General features: G+C 37.2%; 1 protein-coding gene across 1 annotated transcript; it reads left to right on the forward strand.

Moving 5' to 3' along the window:
• Window positions 1-14,307: 14,307 nt before the first annotated feature.
• On the forward strand, window positions 14,308-15,536 carry LOC142238245 (cathepsin B-like). Its single transcript, XM_075309843.1, has 2 exons — window positions 14,308-14,725; window positions 14,854-15,536. The coding sequence occupies exons 1-2, from the start codon at window positions 14,342-14,344 to the stop codon at window positions 15,499-15,501; spliced, it is 1,032 nt and encodes a 343-aa protein (XP_075165958.1). The 5' UTR covers window positions 14,308-14,341; the 3' UTR covers window positions 15,502-15,536.
• The last annotated feature ends 2,514 nt before the right edge of the window (window positions 15,537-18,050 follow it).

Here is an 18,050-nt window from a genome sequence, read left to right on the forward strand (position 1 = left end):
CTTGAACGACTCCTGGGGACGCTGCATTCGTTTTCGTATTTCATCATCCAAGTTTTCAAAATACCTGGCTGACAAGAAGAATTTACAGAAATCTCTCTTAAAATCTTTCCACTCTTTCCACTGTCGATTATTATTTCGGAACCAAACTAGCCCCTTATCACGTAGGAATTCCGACATGATACGTGGGAGATGATTCAAGTCGACTTCTGATATCGCAGCCAATTCTTCCAATCGTTCAATAAATTCGAGGGGCTCACGTCCATTTTCAAATTTTACTCCCCATTTTCGTACCTGTTCGACGATACTTCCATAGCCACCATTCATTTCTTCTTTTGTAACCACTCCCAGATTATTTGGTTGCACCAGAGGGCTTTGCATTGAGTATTCCTTTCCACTTATCATTTTTTTCACTTCACAATATATATTTCTTTTGATTTCTTGTTTTATTTACTGTTTACGTTCCACACTTTGTTAGGTTAGGTTAGGTTAGGTTAAAGTGGCAGCCCCATTAAGATTCAGGCTCACTTAGGCTATTCAGTCCATTGTGATACCACATTAACTAAACGTACCTATTACATATGGGCACTTCTAGTTTTGACCGTTGAACCTTCTCGATTATTTTCTTCTGTTGAACCAACCGGATTGTTCCAAAAACATTAGCAGACTGCTTAAGTTAACGTTTTCCAGGTCCGCTAGTAATCTGAAGCTATATGCCCCTAAAATTTGCTTACGCCTTACACAAAATGCAGGACACTCACACAAGAGGTGTTTTATTGTTCCTGTGGCCAGGTACCCATATTAGGTGAATATTGTGCTGCTCAGCCATCTCATTGAGAGATTTGCGGCAGTCGATGGCCGTTTTCGAGTTGAGGAACACAGAGTCCAAGGATTTTATTGCAGGTTGACTGTCTGAGTATATATTAATGCCAATATTGCTTGGAGCATTACTTCTCAGCCAATTCACCACTTCTCTTATTGCTAATATTTCAGCCTGAAAAACACTAGAGTGATCAGGTAATCTTTTCGCTATTCGAAGTTCCAGATCTTTAGAATATACTCCGAAACCCACTTGGCCATCCAATTTGGAGCCATCAGTGTAGAAATCTATATATCTTTTATTCCCCGGGGTCCGTGTACACCACGCCTCACTGTTGGGAATTAGAGTCTCAAACTTTTTGTCGAAAAGTGGACTCGCCAAAGTGTAATCCACTACGTTAGGCACATCTGGCATTATTTTGAGGACCGAACTGTGACCGTAACTTTTTTCCGACCACAGCGATAGCTCGCGCAACCGCACAGCCGTTGTTGCAGCTGACTGTTTGGCCAAACTGTCTAAAGGCAATAGATGCAGTATGACATTAAGGGAGTTTGTTCCTGTCTTGCTGAATGCACCTGAGATACACAAGCACGCCATACGCTGAACTTTGTCTAAACTTGTCGGCTGGTGAAGTGCCGGCCACCAGACTACAACACCATATAGCATCATAGGTCTAACCACAGCCGTGTATAGCCAATGTACGATTTTTGGTTTTAGTCCCCACTTTTTCCCTATTGCCTTTTTGCACGAGTATAAAGTTACCGTTGCTTTCCTCGCCCTTTCTGCAATATTAAGCTTAAAGTTCAGCTTCCTGTCCAAAATAACGCCAAGGTATTTTGCACAATCCCTAAAGGGAATTTCAATACCCTCTAAGGGAATGGGCCTAACCGTGGGAGTTTGGCTATCTTTGCAGTACATGACTAGTTCTGTCTTTGCAGGATTTACCCCAAGACCATTATCTTTCGCCCATTTCTCAGTCATCCGGAGGGCTCTCTGTATAATATCTCTAACTGTTGTGGGAATTTTCCCCTGACTGCTAGCGCCACATCATCTGCGTATGCCACCACTTGTATCCTTTCTTTTTCTAGGGAAACCAGAAGGTCGTTTATAGCAACATTCCAAAGAAGAGGTGATAGAACTCCTCCTTGGGGAGTGCCTCTGTTCACATACCTTTGTATGTTTGCTTGTCCTAGTGTGGCTGAAATGCGTCTCTTCCTTAGAAGTTCGTCTAACAGCCTAAGTATACCTGGATCAACATTCAGAGTTGTCAGTCCATTTAATATCGAGCTCGGATGAACGTTATTGAACGCCCCTTCGATGTCTAGAAATGCTACGAGTGTGTATTCTTTGACAGATAGTGAGCTTTCAATAAAGCTGACTAGTTCATGTAATGCGGTCTCAGTAGACCTGCCTTTCGAGTATGCATGTTGTCGTTTCGAGAGCAAACTTGAATCGACGCTAGTTCTAAGATAAATATCTATCATCCTCTCCAGAGTCTTAAGTAGGAATGATGATAAGCTGATTGGTCGGAAATCCTTCGCATTCGAGTGAGAGGCTTTTCCCGCTTTAGGTATGAAAACGACTTTTGATTCTCTCCACTTTCGTGGAATATATGCTAAGTTGATACATCCTATATATATCGCCGACAACCAGGGGATAATTCTGTCAGCCACCGCTTTTAACTCCGCCGGAGTAATTCCATCAGGTCCGTGGGATTTGAATGATCCAAAGCTATTTAACGCCCATTTTATTCTAGATTCTGATACAATTTCCTCGATAGGAAACGACCGCTGAGCCACAGTGGCACCGCCAGTGCATGGTTCAACCGTCTGATTTCCAGGAAAATTTGTGTCCAATAGTACCTCCAGCGTCTCCTCACTGGACGTTGTCCAATTGCCCTCCGATGTTTTAATGAAACCTGGAGCGGAGCTCGTGGACGCTAGCACCTTCCGTAGTCTGGAAGCCTCGGACGTATTCTCAATGCTGCTGCAGTAATCATTCCAAGAGTTATGCTGAGCCTTTCTCAGTTCTCGCTTGTATCCTCTCAGATTCTTCTTGTAAGCGTCCCAATCCACAGGAGCTCTGGTGGACTTTGCTTTGTTAAAGAGCTTCCTGCACGATTTCCTCATATTACCCAACACCGTAGACCACCATGGTGGTCGATTTTTCCCCCTTGGCATCCCTCTAGGGCATGCAGCTTTCAGTGAAATGTTGAAGGCCTTAGTAATCCTCTCCACTGCGTGTTCGATAACTTGCACAGTGCTCATATTTGTCTCTGGTATTTCCGGTATCATCATATATACCTATTCCAGTCAGCTTTCCTAACATTTGGCGGAAATATGGTCTTGGTGGTATGAACATCAAATTTGAAACTGATGTAGCGATGATCTGAGAAGCTGTGTTCATTTAAAACCTGCCACTCAGATATCATTTCATTCAGTTCTTGCGAGGCCAAGGTGATGTCCAAAACCGCTTGCCTGTTTTTAGCGACAAAGGTTGGGGCATCTCCCTTGTTGCAAACTACCAGATTAATACGCAAAATAAACTCTATTAGCGACTCTCCCCTTGCATTAGTATCACTGCTTCCCCATATACTATGATGCGCATTCGCATCGCATCCCATAATGAGTTTCGTCTTTGCTTTCAGTGACTCCTCAACTAAGGTCTTAACGGCACATGGAGGCATCTCCCTGTCATGTCCCATATAGACCGAAGATACCCAATATTTGCATTTGGCTATTTCTAAATTGGCAACGACAGTGTCTGCATTGCACATTGAAGGAAGCAGAAACAAGTTAAGCTCGTTTTTAGCAATTATACAGGCTCGAATTACATCATTACCAGTATACTGCAATAGTTTGAACCCCGGAGTACTTAATTCACATATTTTGTTTCTATAAACATATGGTTCTTGAATAAGAACTATGTCTATGTCCCCTTTCATCAGGAGAACTTTTAAGGCAGCACATGCAGCCTTACAATGATGAAGATTTATCTGGAGGATCCGTAGGACCATCGAGATTTTCAACAACCGTCACATCAGCCGCTTCAATCGAGTCATCAAGAATGTCCTCTTCAGAGATATCGGTGACTCTCGCAATAACCATAGGTTCAACTTTAGTGAGCTCTGAGGCAGTAGAAGCCTCCTCACGCATACGGTATCTATCCATGTCTTCAACTTTGGTATCTCCCTCGACTTCGCAAGAGGATCCGCTTACTTCTGATTCAGACAGAGGCTTGTCCATTTCTGAATCCTTTAGCTGATCGTTTTTATACACCTTCATTTGGATATAATGAAAGCCATAACATACACGGCCCTGAGACTTTGCTAGATGTGGCAAAGACTGAGTGTTCAATATAAACACTGCATGCCGTCTTGGCCCATCCACTCCATCCAAACGGCCAACCTTCCAATCAGCTGTTGGAAGATCTGGATTGCATTGTTTCAGTCTATTTAAAATAGATTCAGGGTCAGGAGGGTATCCACGCATGTGCTCTTGGTCTAGCCGGTATGTCTTTCTTCTCGACTAACTCTAGAGCAGCTCCTTCCCAAACTTCACCAATTAGTATCAGAGCAGCTTTAAAACATTCTATAGACCTCTGGTCCTCAAATGCGACTAGCTTAAATCGTCCTTGATACCAACCAGCCTCTTGGTGTCGAGGATCTGGGCCGGGAAACTTTTCCAGCACCTGTGAGTATACGCCAGACAAAGCATTCTCAATTTCCCCCCATTTTTGCTTTGGATCCATACCGTCCAATGCTCCTTTATTTATGATAGCCATCACAAGGCTGTCTTTAGCAACTGAGGCAAACGATCGTTGATCCCTTTTGGAGGATGGCAGCTCATCCGGTCGTTCCCTTTTTCCAGCCCTTTTTCCAGCCTCAAGAATTCCTTGAGCCCATTTTAAGGAATCGCTTTTTTTAGCCGACAACGTGCTTGGGTCGACTGATCCTAATTTCTTTAGGATAAACAAAGCATTTCTGCGTTCCTTGAATATCTTTCGTGAGGGATTACCTCCTTTTGATGCCGTTACCTTGGAAAAGGTTCGACTTGTCAAATTGTCGCCACCTGTCGACCCGTCTACAGGTCGACTAATTGGGCCTTACTCTTGGTCATTGCCCAAATTTATAACTCCAGCAGATACCCGTCCACTGGGTCCTGAAGTTAGCAACCCAGTGGATGTCTTTGAATTTCTCTGCATGGTGGCCTAATATCCCACCACACTTGAAATTCATAGTAGGTACTTATTACGATGATTTTATCCGCTATTAAAAAAACACGTCCGTTCCGTTCGACATAAACACTTTGTTAGTTTATGTTGTTTTTTTTTTGGTTCACATTCATTATTTTATTTTTTTCACATTACAATGTCTATGTTTTGACACTTTGTAGTTATGGATAATTTACACTTTTAGTCTTTTAAGCTGGTGATTCCGTCAGTGAATTTGATCGCTTACTCTTTCTGTGGCGGGCTGGGGCAAACTCAGGGTGTCCAGGGTCGTTACAAATATTTATATTTCCACAGAAAGAGAAAACACTGACCAGGCTTTATTTATTATTTCATTCAACGTTATAATTTTATTGGCCTCATACACAACATTAACACTATATTCACACACATCTACATAAACACAGATTCGTACGGCCAGAGACGATGGACGAAGATGCCGACGTAGATAAACGGCTTACGGCGTCGATCCGATGCTAAACTGATGACAGGCCACAGTGACAGTAACGATGGCGCAGTTGTAACAACAACCACGGACGGCAGCGACGGAGCGGTTGCAACGACAACCACTACCGGCGACGACGACGCAGTTGTAACGACAACCACGGGCGGCAGCGGCGATGATACGTAGTTGTAACAACAACCACGGGCGGCAGCGACAGAGCGGTTGTAAAGACAACCACTACCGGCGACGATGACGCAGTTGTAACAACAACCACGGGCGGCGATGATGCGCAGTTGTAACAACAACCACTACCGGCGACGATGACGCAGTTGTAACAACAACCACGGGCGGCGATGATGCGCAGTTGTAACAACAACCACGGGCGGCAGCGACGGAGCGATTGTAAAGACAACCATTACCGGCGACGATGACGCAGTTGTAACAACAACCACAGGCGCCGATGATGCGCAGTTGTAACAACAACCACGGCCGGCGGTGATGGAGCGGTTGTAAAGACAACTACTACCGGCGACGATGACGCAGTTGTAACAACAACCACGGGCGGTGATGATGCGCAGTTGTAACAACAACCACGGCCGGCGGTGATGGAGCGGTTGTAAAGACAACCACTACCGGCGACGATGACGCAGTTGTAACAACAACCACGGGCGGCAGCGACGGAGCGGTTATAACACAACCACTACCGGCGACGATGACGCAGTTGTAACGACAACCACTGATTACCGGGGCACGAGTGTTAGAAAAGGGGAAGTTACAACTTTCCCACTTCACTAGCAGTCTAAATAGTAATATTTTGGTCACTGCGTTACAACGCTATGATCCCAAAATAGTCCTACCTATTGGCCGGCTACTGGCGAACTCAACTCTCCTGTACGAGTGTGCTCGCCTTTTATAGTGTTCCCAACTCTCCAGCGATGCCAACTTAATGGTGGGACTCGTGTTGCCAATGCGTTATACATTATAGCCGGTGCAACTCTACATCGTCAATGTACGATCTCTCCGCCAGGGTACTTTCCGTTACCCACAGAAAACATTCAAATGAATATCAAATTTAATTAGTTTTCTTTATATCATTAATTAAAGAAAACAATTTCAATAGATATAATAAAACGATGTGGACAAAAATGAGTAGACGACTTTTGTCCTCACAGGTTGGATTAATCATTAATAGCCTATTTCTGATATCCGAATTCTGCTGTTCGTTCGCATACAAAACGAAAATCAGCTGATTTCGGTTTCTCTAAGCTCTATCTAAACGACAAGTGAGACGAAAATCAATGCGAACGAAAACGTAACGTTACCACTAAAATTGGGTTTCTCTAACTCCATTCGTTCGCATTTTGTCGAACAGAAATGTTAAATCCACTCACTTTGCACAAACTTTTCGTTTTGTAGAAAAAGGCATTCATAAGCAGAGAAAAACTTAATAATTGATAAATTGATTAACACTTTTTGGTGCAAATATGTGATAAAAGTGGTTTATATCGATATATTTCTCTTTATAACCGCCATATAGACCGTTTAAAGGAAATTCTAAAACGAACAAACGCATACATTTGGAATAAAATACTAATTAAAGGTAAGTACTATGTTCGCTTTTCGCGTTGAAATTTTCGTGGTTACTTTATTAAAACAGCTCAATACAAAGCAGATAAATTGACTCAATTGATGCGCAGTTTCTTGTTCCTCTAGATTTCGACAAGACGTTACAGGAATAAGTTTGTTATCAATTATAATTTTGGTTATTTAAAGAAAAGTAATCGCGAAAATAAAGTGATTTTCAACTCGAACACCGAACATAGTACCCACCTTAAGGCCGGTATGCACCTCTGGCGAAAAATTTCATTCCCGTAAGAAATGCATTGCTATTTATGCTAACGAAATTTTCGGTAGCGTTCAATTTCGTAAGCTGGTACGCACCTCTAATGAAAATAACAGGGTTGTCAAAAGCATATTTTGGCAGCAAACATTTAATTTATTACAATCATTGTGTGCGTAAAAGTTTTAAAAGGTCTGTAAATAATAAACAATTTATTTGAGGAATATTTGGAACATATATTAACAATTTTTAAAGGCGATTAGCTGGTTTAAAATTTATGTACACAGCCCTGTTTTTTTGTTGTAGACTTAAATTTTTGCTACCGAAAATTTCGCTAGAGGTGCATACCGGCCTTTAAAAGGAAAATCGAATACTAATTATTGCAGATATATAGAAATACAAATACATATCTCTCTACGAGGGCTAATTTCTTAAAAAATATTGAGCTAAATTAAATATCGACAATGTGAAAAATTTGCAAAATAAACGGCGATGCCAGATTGAATTGAGATCTGGTAATATTAGCATTTGACAGTAACGTAAGCCATTCGAACGAACGAAAGGAAGTTTGAGAAACCCAAATCTAGACGAAAGTGAGTGACTGCCGATCGTTCGCAATTGCTTTCGTTCGGATATAAGTCATTATTTAATGCCGAATTGTCCATTTTCTCCAATTTCTTATTGATTTTCTCGATGCACTCTGGTAATTTATTCACAGATGTACTAGCATAAACTTGTACATCGTCAGCATAAAGATGAATTTTGCAATATTGTAAGACAGAAGGCAAATCATACCGAACCTTGAGGTACACCCCTATTAGTTTTAGGGCCAGTTTCTCAATGTCTTGTTATTTTTTATCGTGTCGATAAAACAGCTGATCCCATACAAAAATTGTACTAACTGGAGGTCTATCCACCGGTTAAAATTAATCGGAGGATGAGAAACTGACCATTAGAGCACTAGACTTTACATTGCAGTGATATTCAGTCTGAGTTCTGCCAGTAAGGTAAGATGAAATAAGTCTACAAGCTGAATCAGAAAAGTAAAACATATGTTGGAAAAACAGACTTCGTAAGAATGGTTTTAAAAATGAATGTAAAATAAGGCACAACTTTGGAAGCAGCAATTTTATAAATTTTGGTCTAAGTTCATCCGTCCCTTCAGCGTTTGACTTTATAGAAAGGAAGCATTTCAGAACTTCACATTGATCGACACAATTGAAGCTAAATTGGGTATTAGAAGAACCACAACTCGATGGAAGAATTGAGTATGAAAGATTATTAAAGTTAGTCGAATATGTCTGACGCACAAATATTTCATTTAAATTTTCAACGTCGATATCAGTTGGCGCACCCTCACAAAAAATCGCTTCTGTAACATATACTCCCAAACATATTTTGCTTCAAGCATACACATTTTTGGGTATTGCCCAAACATTTATTTGTTTGATCTCTTCCAATATATAATATGTTTGAAAGCATATTGGTCTAAACAATATATGTTTGGGTAGTCTAAGTTCCAAACATTTTGTATTTTTGCATCCAAATTCAATAATGTTGTCTTCCAAAAAACAATATGTTATTATGTGAACATATAATATGTTTGGTAGCATTTTGCACCCAAAAATATTATATGCTTAAAAAAATTTCTGCCAAACAATATTGTGCTCAAAATTTTATTTATTTATTTATATATAAATATATTTACAATCATAATGAATTATGAAAATAAACAGGTAATATAGGTGCTAACAACATAGGTTTTCGATCTGAATGCTCAAAATGTTGTTTCTGCCTAATTGTATATTCCTCCACATCTTTCTCACTTCCATGAGATTTTTTAGTTCTTAGCACCTTTTTCTGTAATGCAAACATTGTAGAAGAAATTGTTATATTTTATAATTTTTTTTAATTTTACTTTTTGCCGGACGGGGATTCGAACAGCGGACCACACAGTTTGTAAGGATCAAAGAATTAGCTGATCAATTGCCCAAGGAAAAATAAAATGTTAATTTTGTAATAACAAGCCACAACCACCAACTTAATTCAATATCGCTCCCTGTTAAATAGCGCTCCAAGCTACTAAACACATATATGTTTATAGGCTATTTCTAAATTAATATATGTTTGCATCCAAGCATATTATATTTACAAACATTTTATGTCCCAAACATAATATGTTCTAACATATTAACATATATGTCCCAAACATGTTATGCTAGTTTATGAACATTATATGCTTGCACTCAAAAATATTGTGTTTAAAAATTTGTGTTCCAAACATATAATGTTTATAGCCAAACATATGAAAAACAGTCTTTTTCAACCGTGCGCCGAGTGTTTCCTCCCAATGCCAATATCACGACTCGTTTTCCACTTTGATCCACTGTCAACAGCCATGCTAAATTTATGTCTATGGAACGCTGTTTTAGCTACTTTGATTTTTCCATTGTCTACACGCTCACAAAAAATCGCTTCTGTAACATATACTCCCAAACATATTTTGCTTCAAGCATAGATATGTTTGGGTATTGCCCAAACATTTATATGTTTGATCTCTTCCAATATATAATATGTTTGAAAGCATATTGGTCTAAACAATATATATTTGGGTAGTCTAAGTTCCAAACATTTTGTATTTTTGCATCCAAATTCAATAATGTTGTCTTCCAAAAAACAATATGTTATTTTGTGAACATATAATATGTTTGGAAGCATTTTGCACCCAAAAATATTATATGCTTAAAAAAATTCTCCCAAACAATATTGTGCTCAAAATTTTATTTATATATTTACAATCATAATGAATTATGAAAATAAACAGGTAATATAGGTGCTAACAACATAGGTTTTCGACCTGAATGCTCAAAATTTTGTTTCTGCCCAATTGTATATTCCCCCACATCTTTCTCACTTCCACGAGATTTTTTAGTTCTTAGCACCTTTTTCTGTAAAGGCCGGTATGCACCTCTAGCGAAAAATTTCATTCCCATAAGAAATGCATTGCTATTTATGCTAACGAAATTTTCGGTAGTGTTCAATTTCGTAAGCTGGTACGCACCTCTAATGAAAATAACAGGGTTGTCAAAAGCATATTTTGGCAGCAAACATTTAATTTATTACAATCATTGTGTGCGTAAAAGTTTTAAAAGGTCTGTAAATAATAAACAATTTATTTGAGGAATATTTGGAACATATATTAACAATTTTTAAAAGCGATTAGCTGGTTTAAAATTTGTGTACACAGCCCTGTTTTTTTGTTGTAGACTTAAATAAATTTTTGCTACCGAAAATTTCGCTAGAGGTGCATACTGGCCTTAATACAAACATTGTAGAAGAAATTATTCAATTGTGTGATTTTATTTTAATTTTACCTTTTGCTGGACGGGGATTCGAACAACGGACCACACAGTTTGTAAGGATCAAAGTAGCTGATCAATTGCCCAAAGAAAAATAAAAAAATAAAATGTTAATTTTGTAATAACAAGCAACAACCATCAACTTAATTCAATATCGCTTCAGGTTAAATAGCGCTCCAAGCTACTAAACACATATATGTTTATAGGCTATTTCTAAATTAATATATGTTTGCATTCAAGCATATTATATTTACAAACATTTTATGTCCCAAACATAATATGTTCTAAGATATTAACATATATGTCCCAAACATGTTATGCTAGTTTATGAACATTATATGCTTGCACTCAAAAATATTGTGTTTAAAAATTTGTGTTCCAAACATATAATGTTTATAGCCAAACATATGAAAAACAGTCATTTTCATCCGTGTATACGTCGTAGATTTTTGAATTCTTCATGAAGCGCTGTTGTTTTATAACGTTTCCACCTTTTGTATGTTGAATCTCTTTTATTAATTAGTTCTTTGATCTCTTGATTGAACCATGGCTGTTGTTTTGGTCTAAATTTTATGTTTTTTAAAGGGACCGTTTCGTTGAAAAGTTCTGATACATTATGTTGCATAAAATACATTATGTTTGCATAAATAGTGTCCCAAACAAGGTTGTTAATCATTTCATTCAACAGGTTGTGATTAATTTTACCATAGTATCTCATCTGATATTTAAAAGATTTTTGGCTATAGTTAGCGTCGTAAATCACAATTAGCAGATCATGTTTAGAAAATGTTGGGGCAGACAGTTGGTCGTAAAGAAGAATTTTATTAAGGCAGTTAACAAAAATAGCATCAATTAATGTGTTTCCAGTATGCGTGTAATGTGTTGGCTTTGTCGTATTAATTGGATATAAACCAAAGGTACTCATAGATGCTGGTAACCTCTTATCTACGAGGAGATTGCAGTTGAAGTCACCACATATTATGACATCATTATAGTATACCGTTAAGAGTTCAAGGGTATCCAAAATATTTGATATAGGAATGTAGCGATTTAGCCTATAAACAGTACCAATAAGAATTTTGTGGCCATTTGCAGAAAAAAACTTCCAAAAATAAAAATTCAGTAGCACTAGTGCTATCTGATTTAAGTTTAAAATTGCATTTTATTCCATTTCGCAAATACATGCATACTCCGCCTTGTCATTGAGCTTAACATGGAATCGGGCAGCACTCAGTGATAAGAGAGAAGTTCACCAATGTGGTATCACAATGGACTGAATAGTCTAAGTGAGCCTGATACATCGGGCTGCCACCTAACCTACTCCGCCAGCATTAGTATCCTTGTCTGCCCGAAATCATTTGTATCTTTGCAGTTCATAAATGTCACCTGAGATGTTTGTATGACACCATGTCTCGGATACGCATATTATGTCTATATTTGACGTCTGGAAAATTTCTTGAAATTCGTCCATTTTGTTATTGAGGCTTTGGACATTAATATGTACAACAGACAATCCAGATTTTTGTTTGGCAAGTATTCGAACCATGGTATAGAGTTCGTCGTTGGAACGATATTCATTATTATTCACCATCGTTGGTAAAAGACAAGCAACGCATAATATTTGTTATAATATGATACATTATTGTGATCGTTTCAATTTCGAGTATTGTTATGAATGACTTAAATAGTAGATAAGTTAGAAAAAATTTAGTTTTAAGGTGAGTATTAAGTTCGAGTTTAGCCGCTAAAATCGCTAAAGTGAAAACTAAATCAGTAAGAAAAAGGCATAAAATTATACATATTTGTTGCAAATTTTATTATAACTTGATAGGGAAAAGCTCAAAGCAAATTTTCTCAAAGTATGTATTCCCTAAAGAGGTTTATAAAAGAAAAGTAATCGTGAAAAAATCACGTTTTTAGCGGCTAAACTCGATCTTAATACCCACCTTAAAGGTGGGTATTAACTAAGACTTTTCTTCAATAATACATTTTAAGGAACACAAACTTTGTGAAAATTTGCTTTGGGCTTTTCCCCATCAAGTTATAATAAAATTTGCAACAAATACTGATTTAGTTTTCACTTTAGCGATTTTAGCGGCTAAACTCGAACTTAATACCCACCTTTAAAGAAAAAACTGATGTAGATGTTCGATGGATTCTATACGAACACCTCTATCCTGTCCATTTTGTTTCACATAGACGATCCCGCGTAATGTGAATACAGCTGCCAATTTTTTTTGTTTTTTATATCTAATCGCAGATTTAAATATTTGAAAATTCTCTTTAGTTAAGTCCTCATTAACAAAAAATATGTTATTGCCATCAAGTCCGCACATATCCAAAGAAAGTTGTGTTTTTGTGGTTGTAAATTTTGTGTGTTGTAAATTTTTGTGGATTGGTGAGCATACTTTTACTAAAATTAGTCCATCATTAACCCTGCATTTAAAGTTTCGTATGCGGTGGGTACTGTTAATATTGGGAACTGGAATTTTCAAAGAATCGCATAAGTTTTTAAATATACAGTACAGATTTTCACCCTCATATGATGGAATGCCGCATATTCTTAAATTTGTTGAAACGTTTACGTTTTCTTGACGACTTATTTTTGATTTCAATTCATCTATCTCAGACTTTAGATCATTTATTGATTTATTTGATTTTTCAATCTCATTTACTCTCATTGTTAAGTCATTTACGTTTTTGGATAGATCAAGAAGTTTATTCTCTATAACACACGTTTGCGACAACTTCCTCAATTTTGGCAGCGATAATTTCATTTTGCCGGGCGAATTTTGGTTCAATTAATTGAATTAGCTTTGGTGATTTGTTTTTTGAAGAAATGGGAGTATTTTCAATATTCGGTTTGTTAACTTTCGGTGTGGAAATTAAAGTTTTCCGTTGATTTGAAATCATGCAGCTCATCTTTTGCAAAAATAAATTACAATTTTCATATTTCAAGACATTGTATTGAACCGCCAATAATGCGCTTTACAGACTATCAGTTATTCCGGACGACAGTGCTCGTGTCCAACATATCCCATATATTGTACACATTATAAGTTAAGCCCGAAGGCATAATCGATACTGATGCATGTTTATGGGATCGATAACACATTTACCGATTATTTAGTCATCGCCGACAAGTCGTATCGGTCCGACACACTGTAAGATCCTTTACAAACACCGACATTCCGTCCGGAATAACTGATACTCTGTAAAGCGCATTATTGGCGGTTCAATACAATGTCTTGAAATATGTGTCACCCTGTTATTATAGATATTAGGATGTTCACAAAGGGAGGGTGTGGGGGTGTTGAATGAGAGAAACCCAATTTTAGAGATTATGTTACATCTTCGTTCGCCTTGAACGAAGACTAGAATTCGGATAGCAGAAATAGGCTGTTAATTACTAACCGACGTATAAGAATGTCAAATATTGCTAATATGTTCTTTAAATGTAATCCTGGCAACTCTAATTTGAAAACAAAACAAACTAATGATTCACAATATACAACAAACTATTCACAATAAACCCTGTAGCTATTATCACGTGAACGAACGGCGTCAATTTTTGTTTGACCGTTTCATTTTTATCATTCAAAATTCATTCTTTTCATTTTTCATTTTTATTTCATTTATAAATATTCATAATGCGTTGGTGGCATATTCTGTGTTTATTCGTCGTTGTTCAATTGGCATTAGCCGCCGACGAGGATATTTTGTCAGATAAATTTATTGAAATCGTACGTTCGAAAGCGAAAACATGGACAGTGGGTAGAAATTTCCATGAATCTGTTCCATTGGCACATATTCATCGATTGATGGGTGTTCATCCTGATGCCCATAAGTTTGCGCTGCCCGACAAAAAACTGGTCCTGGGTTTAGATGCAGTGGAAGGAGCAGGAGAAGACCTACCAGAAGAATTTGACTCTCGCACCAATTGGCCTAATTGTCCTACTATTAAGGAAATTAGAGATCAAGGATCATGTGGATCATGTTGGGCATTTGGAGCAGTAGAAGCAATGTCTGATCGCGTATGTGATTAATATTACATATATTATAAATCATTATCAGCAATAAAATACTGTACTTCTTTATCGATTGTTGTTTTTGTTGTTATGATTATATTTGTGTTATCAGTTTGCATTGTTTATTATTATAGGTTTGCATTCATTCGAACGGCAAAGTAAACTTCCATTTTTCGGCTGATGACTTGGTTTCATGTTGTCACACTTGTGGATTTGGATGTAATGGCGGTTTTCCCGGTGCGACATGGAGTTATTGGACACGTAAAGGAATTGTAAGCGGAGGAGCTTTTGGTTCAAATCAAGGTTGTCGCCCATACGAAATTGCCCCATGTGAACATCACGTAAATGGAACGAGACCACCATGCGACGGTGAACATGGCAAAACCCCCCATTGCCAACATCAATGTCAATCGTCATATAAGGTAAATTATGAGAAGGATAAACATTTTGGAGCTAAGGCATACTCTGTTGGACGCAATGTACAAGACATTCAAAGAGAAATTATGACAAATGGCCCAGTTGAGGGTGCATTCACGGTCTACGAAGATTTGATTCTATACAAGGATGGAGTCTATCAACATGTCCATGGTAAGGAATTAGGTGGTCACGCTATACGCATTTTGGGTTGGGGTGTTCAAAAGCCACAAGGAGGAACACCCTACTGGTTGATAGCAAATTCATGGAATACAGATTGGGGAAATAATGGCTTCTTCAAAATATTGCGTGGTGAAGATCATTGCGGAATAGAAAGTTCAATTTCTGCTGGCTTACCAAAAATTTAAACAAAATCTTCATGATTTAAAATGGGATGGGGAAATTATGAGAAACGTAACACTATCTTGAAACCATTGTAAGTAAAAGAATTTGCAAGTTTTTCGGGACATCCTATTTTTAATTGTTATAATTCTAGTTTCTAATTGATATCATTCCAAAATATTTAGATAAAAGATTCTCAATCGAATTGGCTTACTATGGACTTAAGCTATCGAAAATTGAAAGTAAAAATTATCTGTATTAAATAAATAAAATGAATTTTAATATTACTTGTTTAGCCTTTCATCTCTTTACTACGTAAATTTCTTATCAATATTCCGATTCATATCAAAAATCAGTCTCGCCCAAACAAAAGAAATCAAATTGCGATAAATAAAAAGGGGTAAGATGTTTTTGCATTATACGTTAAACTTTTCCAGAACTGTAGCTGCTTAAGTCGTTTGTTATTTTTCCACAAATTTTAATCAGTTACCTACAATTCAACAAACAGACCCAGTCGAGATATCAATTTAAATTTGGCCGATATTGCGCATACAGCATGTAGTAAATGAAAATATGTATGAAATGAATATTGTAAGAATGAGATTAACAATATTTAATTCTCATAATAATGGTGAGAATTTTAATATTAATTAATCTCGTCCTAAATGTTATAAAACGATAAAAAATGTATTGCTTGGAACATCCAAAATGTTAATAAAAAAAGCATAAAATATAAATTTTCTAATAAAAATATCGCCTATATGCACTACCGGGATTAGTACAAAAGCGTCAGAATCCAACTGTCCTCTCACTACAGAGATAGATTGCGAACATTTTATAATTCAAAGAGGATTGTTAGAGCATTAATATCGACGTTGGCGAGTCTAAAATTAAATTAATCGTCTTCGGCCTGTAAAAACACCGCTTAGTTCACATGGCCAACATGAAAAGATGGATTGAGTCGATTATGAGAAGTATGAGAGCCACCGTGGTGCTATGGTTAGCATGCCCATCTTGCACACACAGGGTCGTGGCTTCAACCCCAGTTTCGACCAAACACCAATAAGTTTTTGCAGCGTTGGTTTCACTGCAATGTGGAATGCCGTTTGGACTCGGCTATAAAAAGGAGGTTCCTTGTCATTGAGCTTAACATAAAATCGGGCAGCACTCGGTGAACTTCTTCAACACTGTGGTATCACAATGGACTGAATAGTCTAATGGTGATTTCGATTGGGGAAAAAGGTGCAACATTCCCGAAATTGATTGCATAATATGAAGGACACTGTCATATATTGTGGATCCTGTTTCCCTGACAAAATTATGAATTAACAATAACTTTGGAATGACACTACCATTTGGGAGAAAATACATTGAGGGAAAAAGTAGTGTAACACCAAGGCAACATATTATTTGCGAAACGAAAACACCCTAAGTGAACCTGAAATATCGGGCTGCCACTATACATATTCTAACCAATGTAAAATATTGGATTGGTTTTATTTACTTTTATGTATAATTTACACTTCTTTTTGTTTGAACCTTATCTCATTTATTTCGAATAACACGCAATTAATAGATCGAGGCAAACATGGTATGATGTGAAAATATTGTGGAAGGTTTAAAAATAGTAAATCGAAATCAGTCACAATTATTAATTACCATGAAAAGTCAACTGTTTCGCGATAAGCTATTACAGACATGAAAGAGACGAGTACCATCTCTAATTGACTGGTTTACGAATTCACAAGTATTGGAACAGATAATATACCTAAATTACCAGGAAATCAGAAAAAATTAAAGAGAAATTCATCCTGGGAAATCGTAAACCAGAACACAGTGGTATGTATTGTCACATTTCATCCTAAAAATTAAAATGTTTGTAGGATCTGATTGGGTATTGTTTGATCTTAATCACGAACTGATGAGATTAAAAAAAATTATATCTGGTCGTATTGTATGGTAGTCTTCTTGTCAACAAACAATATAAATTATTAATATGTTGCACTTCCTTCCTTGTCCGTCCCATCTACAGATGTTTTAGCAGTTCTAAGCAAACAGTCCGCAATTTTGGAACAGCATACATACTGCTGAGAAGTCCGCAGTGATCCGAGTAAAATTATAAATTCACTCCGGTCTATCTGACAAGAGAATTACTGTTGCAGGGAGCCTAAAACCTAAAACATTTGCATAGTAAGCATTGGACCCCTAAAAACTTCTAACATTAAAAAAACAATAAAGAATTAATAGTCCTTTTTAATATATGGAATCTTAATTTTCATTTTAGTTAAATTTTTTTAATTACCAAAATGTGGTTAGCAGAAATTTGTCGTGGCCCCAAAATCTAACGTGCCAAAATCTAAAGAAATGAAGTCTTCATTAAGCTTCATTTACATTCGATTTGAACGCGTCGGGAGTGTTTTCGTTTCGTTTAATTAAATAAAATTAATTTAAATTTAAATCAATTTTCATGAAGCGATTTTGCGTGGTTTGTAAAGCCACTATGGGTGGAAGAGCTACATTGGTCAGAACGTTTGTTTTGTTATTATTGTATTTTTGCAGTGTTAGTGTTCACGCG

The sequence above is a fragment of the Haematobia irritans genome, chromosome 5 (genome assembly GCF_050003625.1).
Source record: "Haematobia irritans isolate KBUSLIRL chromosome 5, ASM5000362v1, whole genome shotgun sequence".
Lineage (NCBI taxonomy): Eukaryota > Metazoa > Arthropoda > Insecta > Diptera > Muscidae > Haematobia > Haematobia irritans.

Bases quoted from the DNA above. Each gene is read 5' to 3' on its own strand.
- LOC142238245 (XM_075309843.1), top strand. From the start codon at position 14,342: ATGCGTTGGTGGCATATTCTGTGTTTATTCGTCGTTGTTCAATTGGCA. The intron at 14,726-14,853 runs GTATGTGATTAA...TTATTATTATAG, and splicing joins TAGAAGCAATGTCTGATCGC to GTTTGCATTCATTCGAACGG.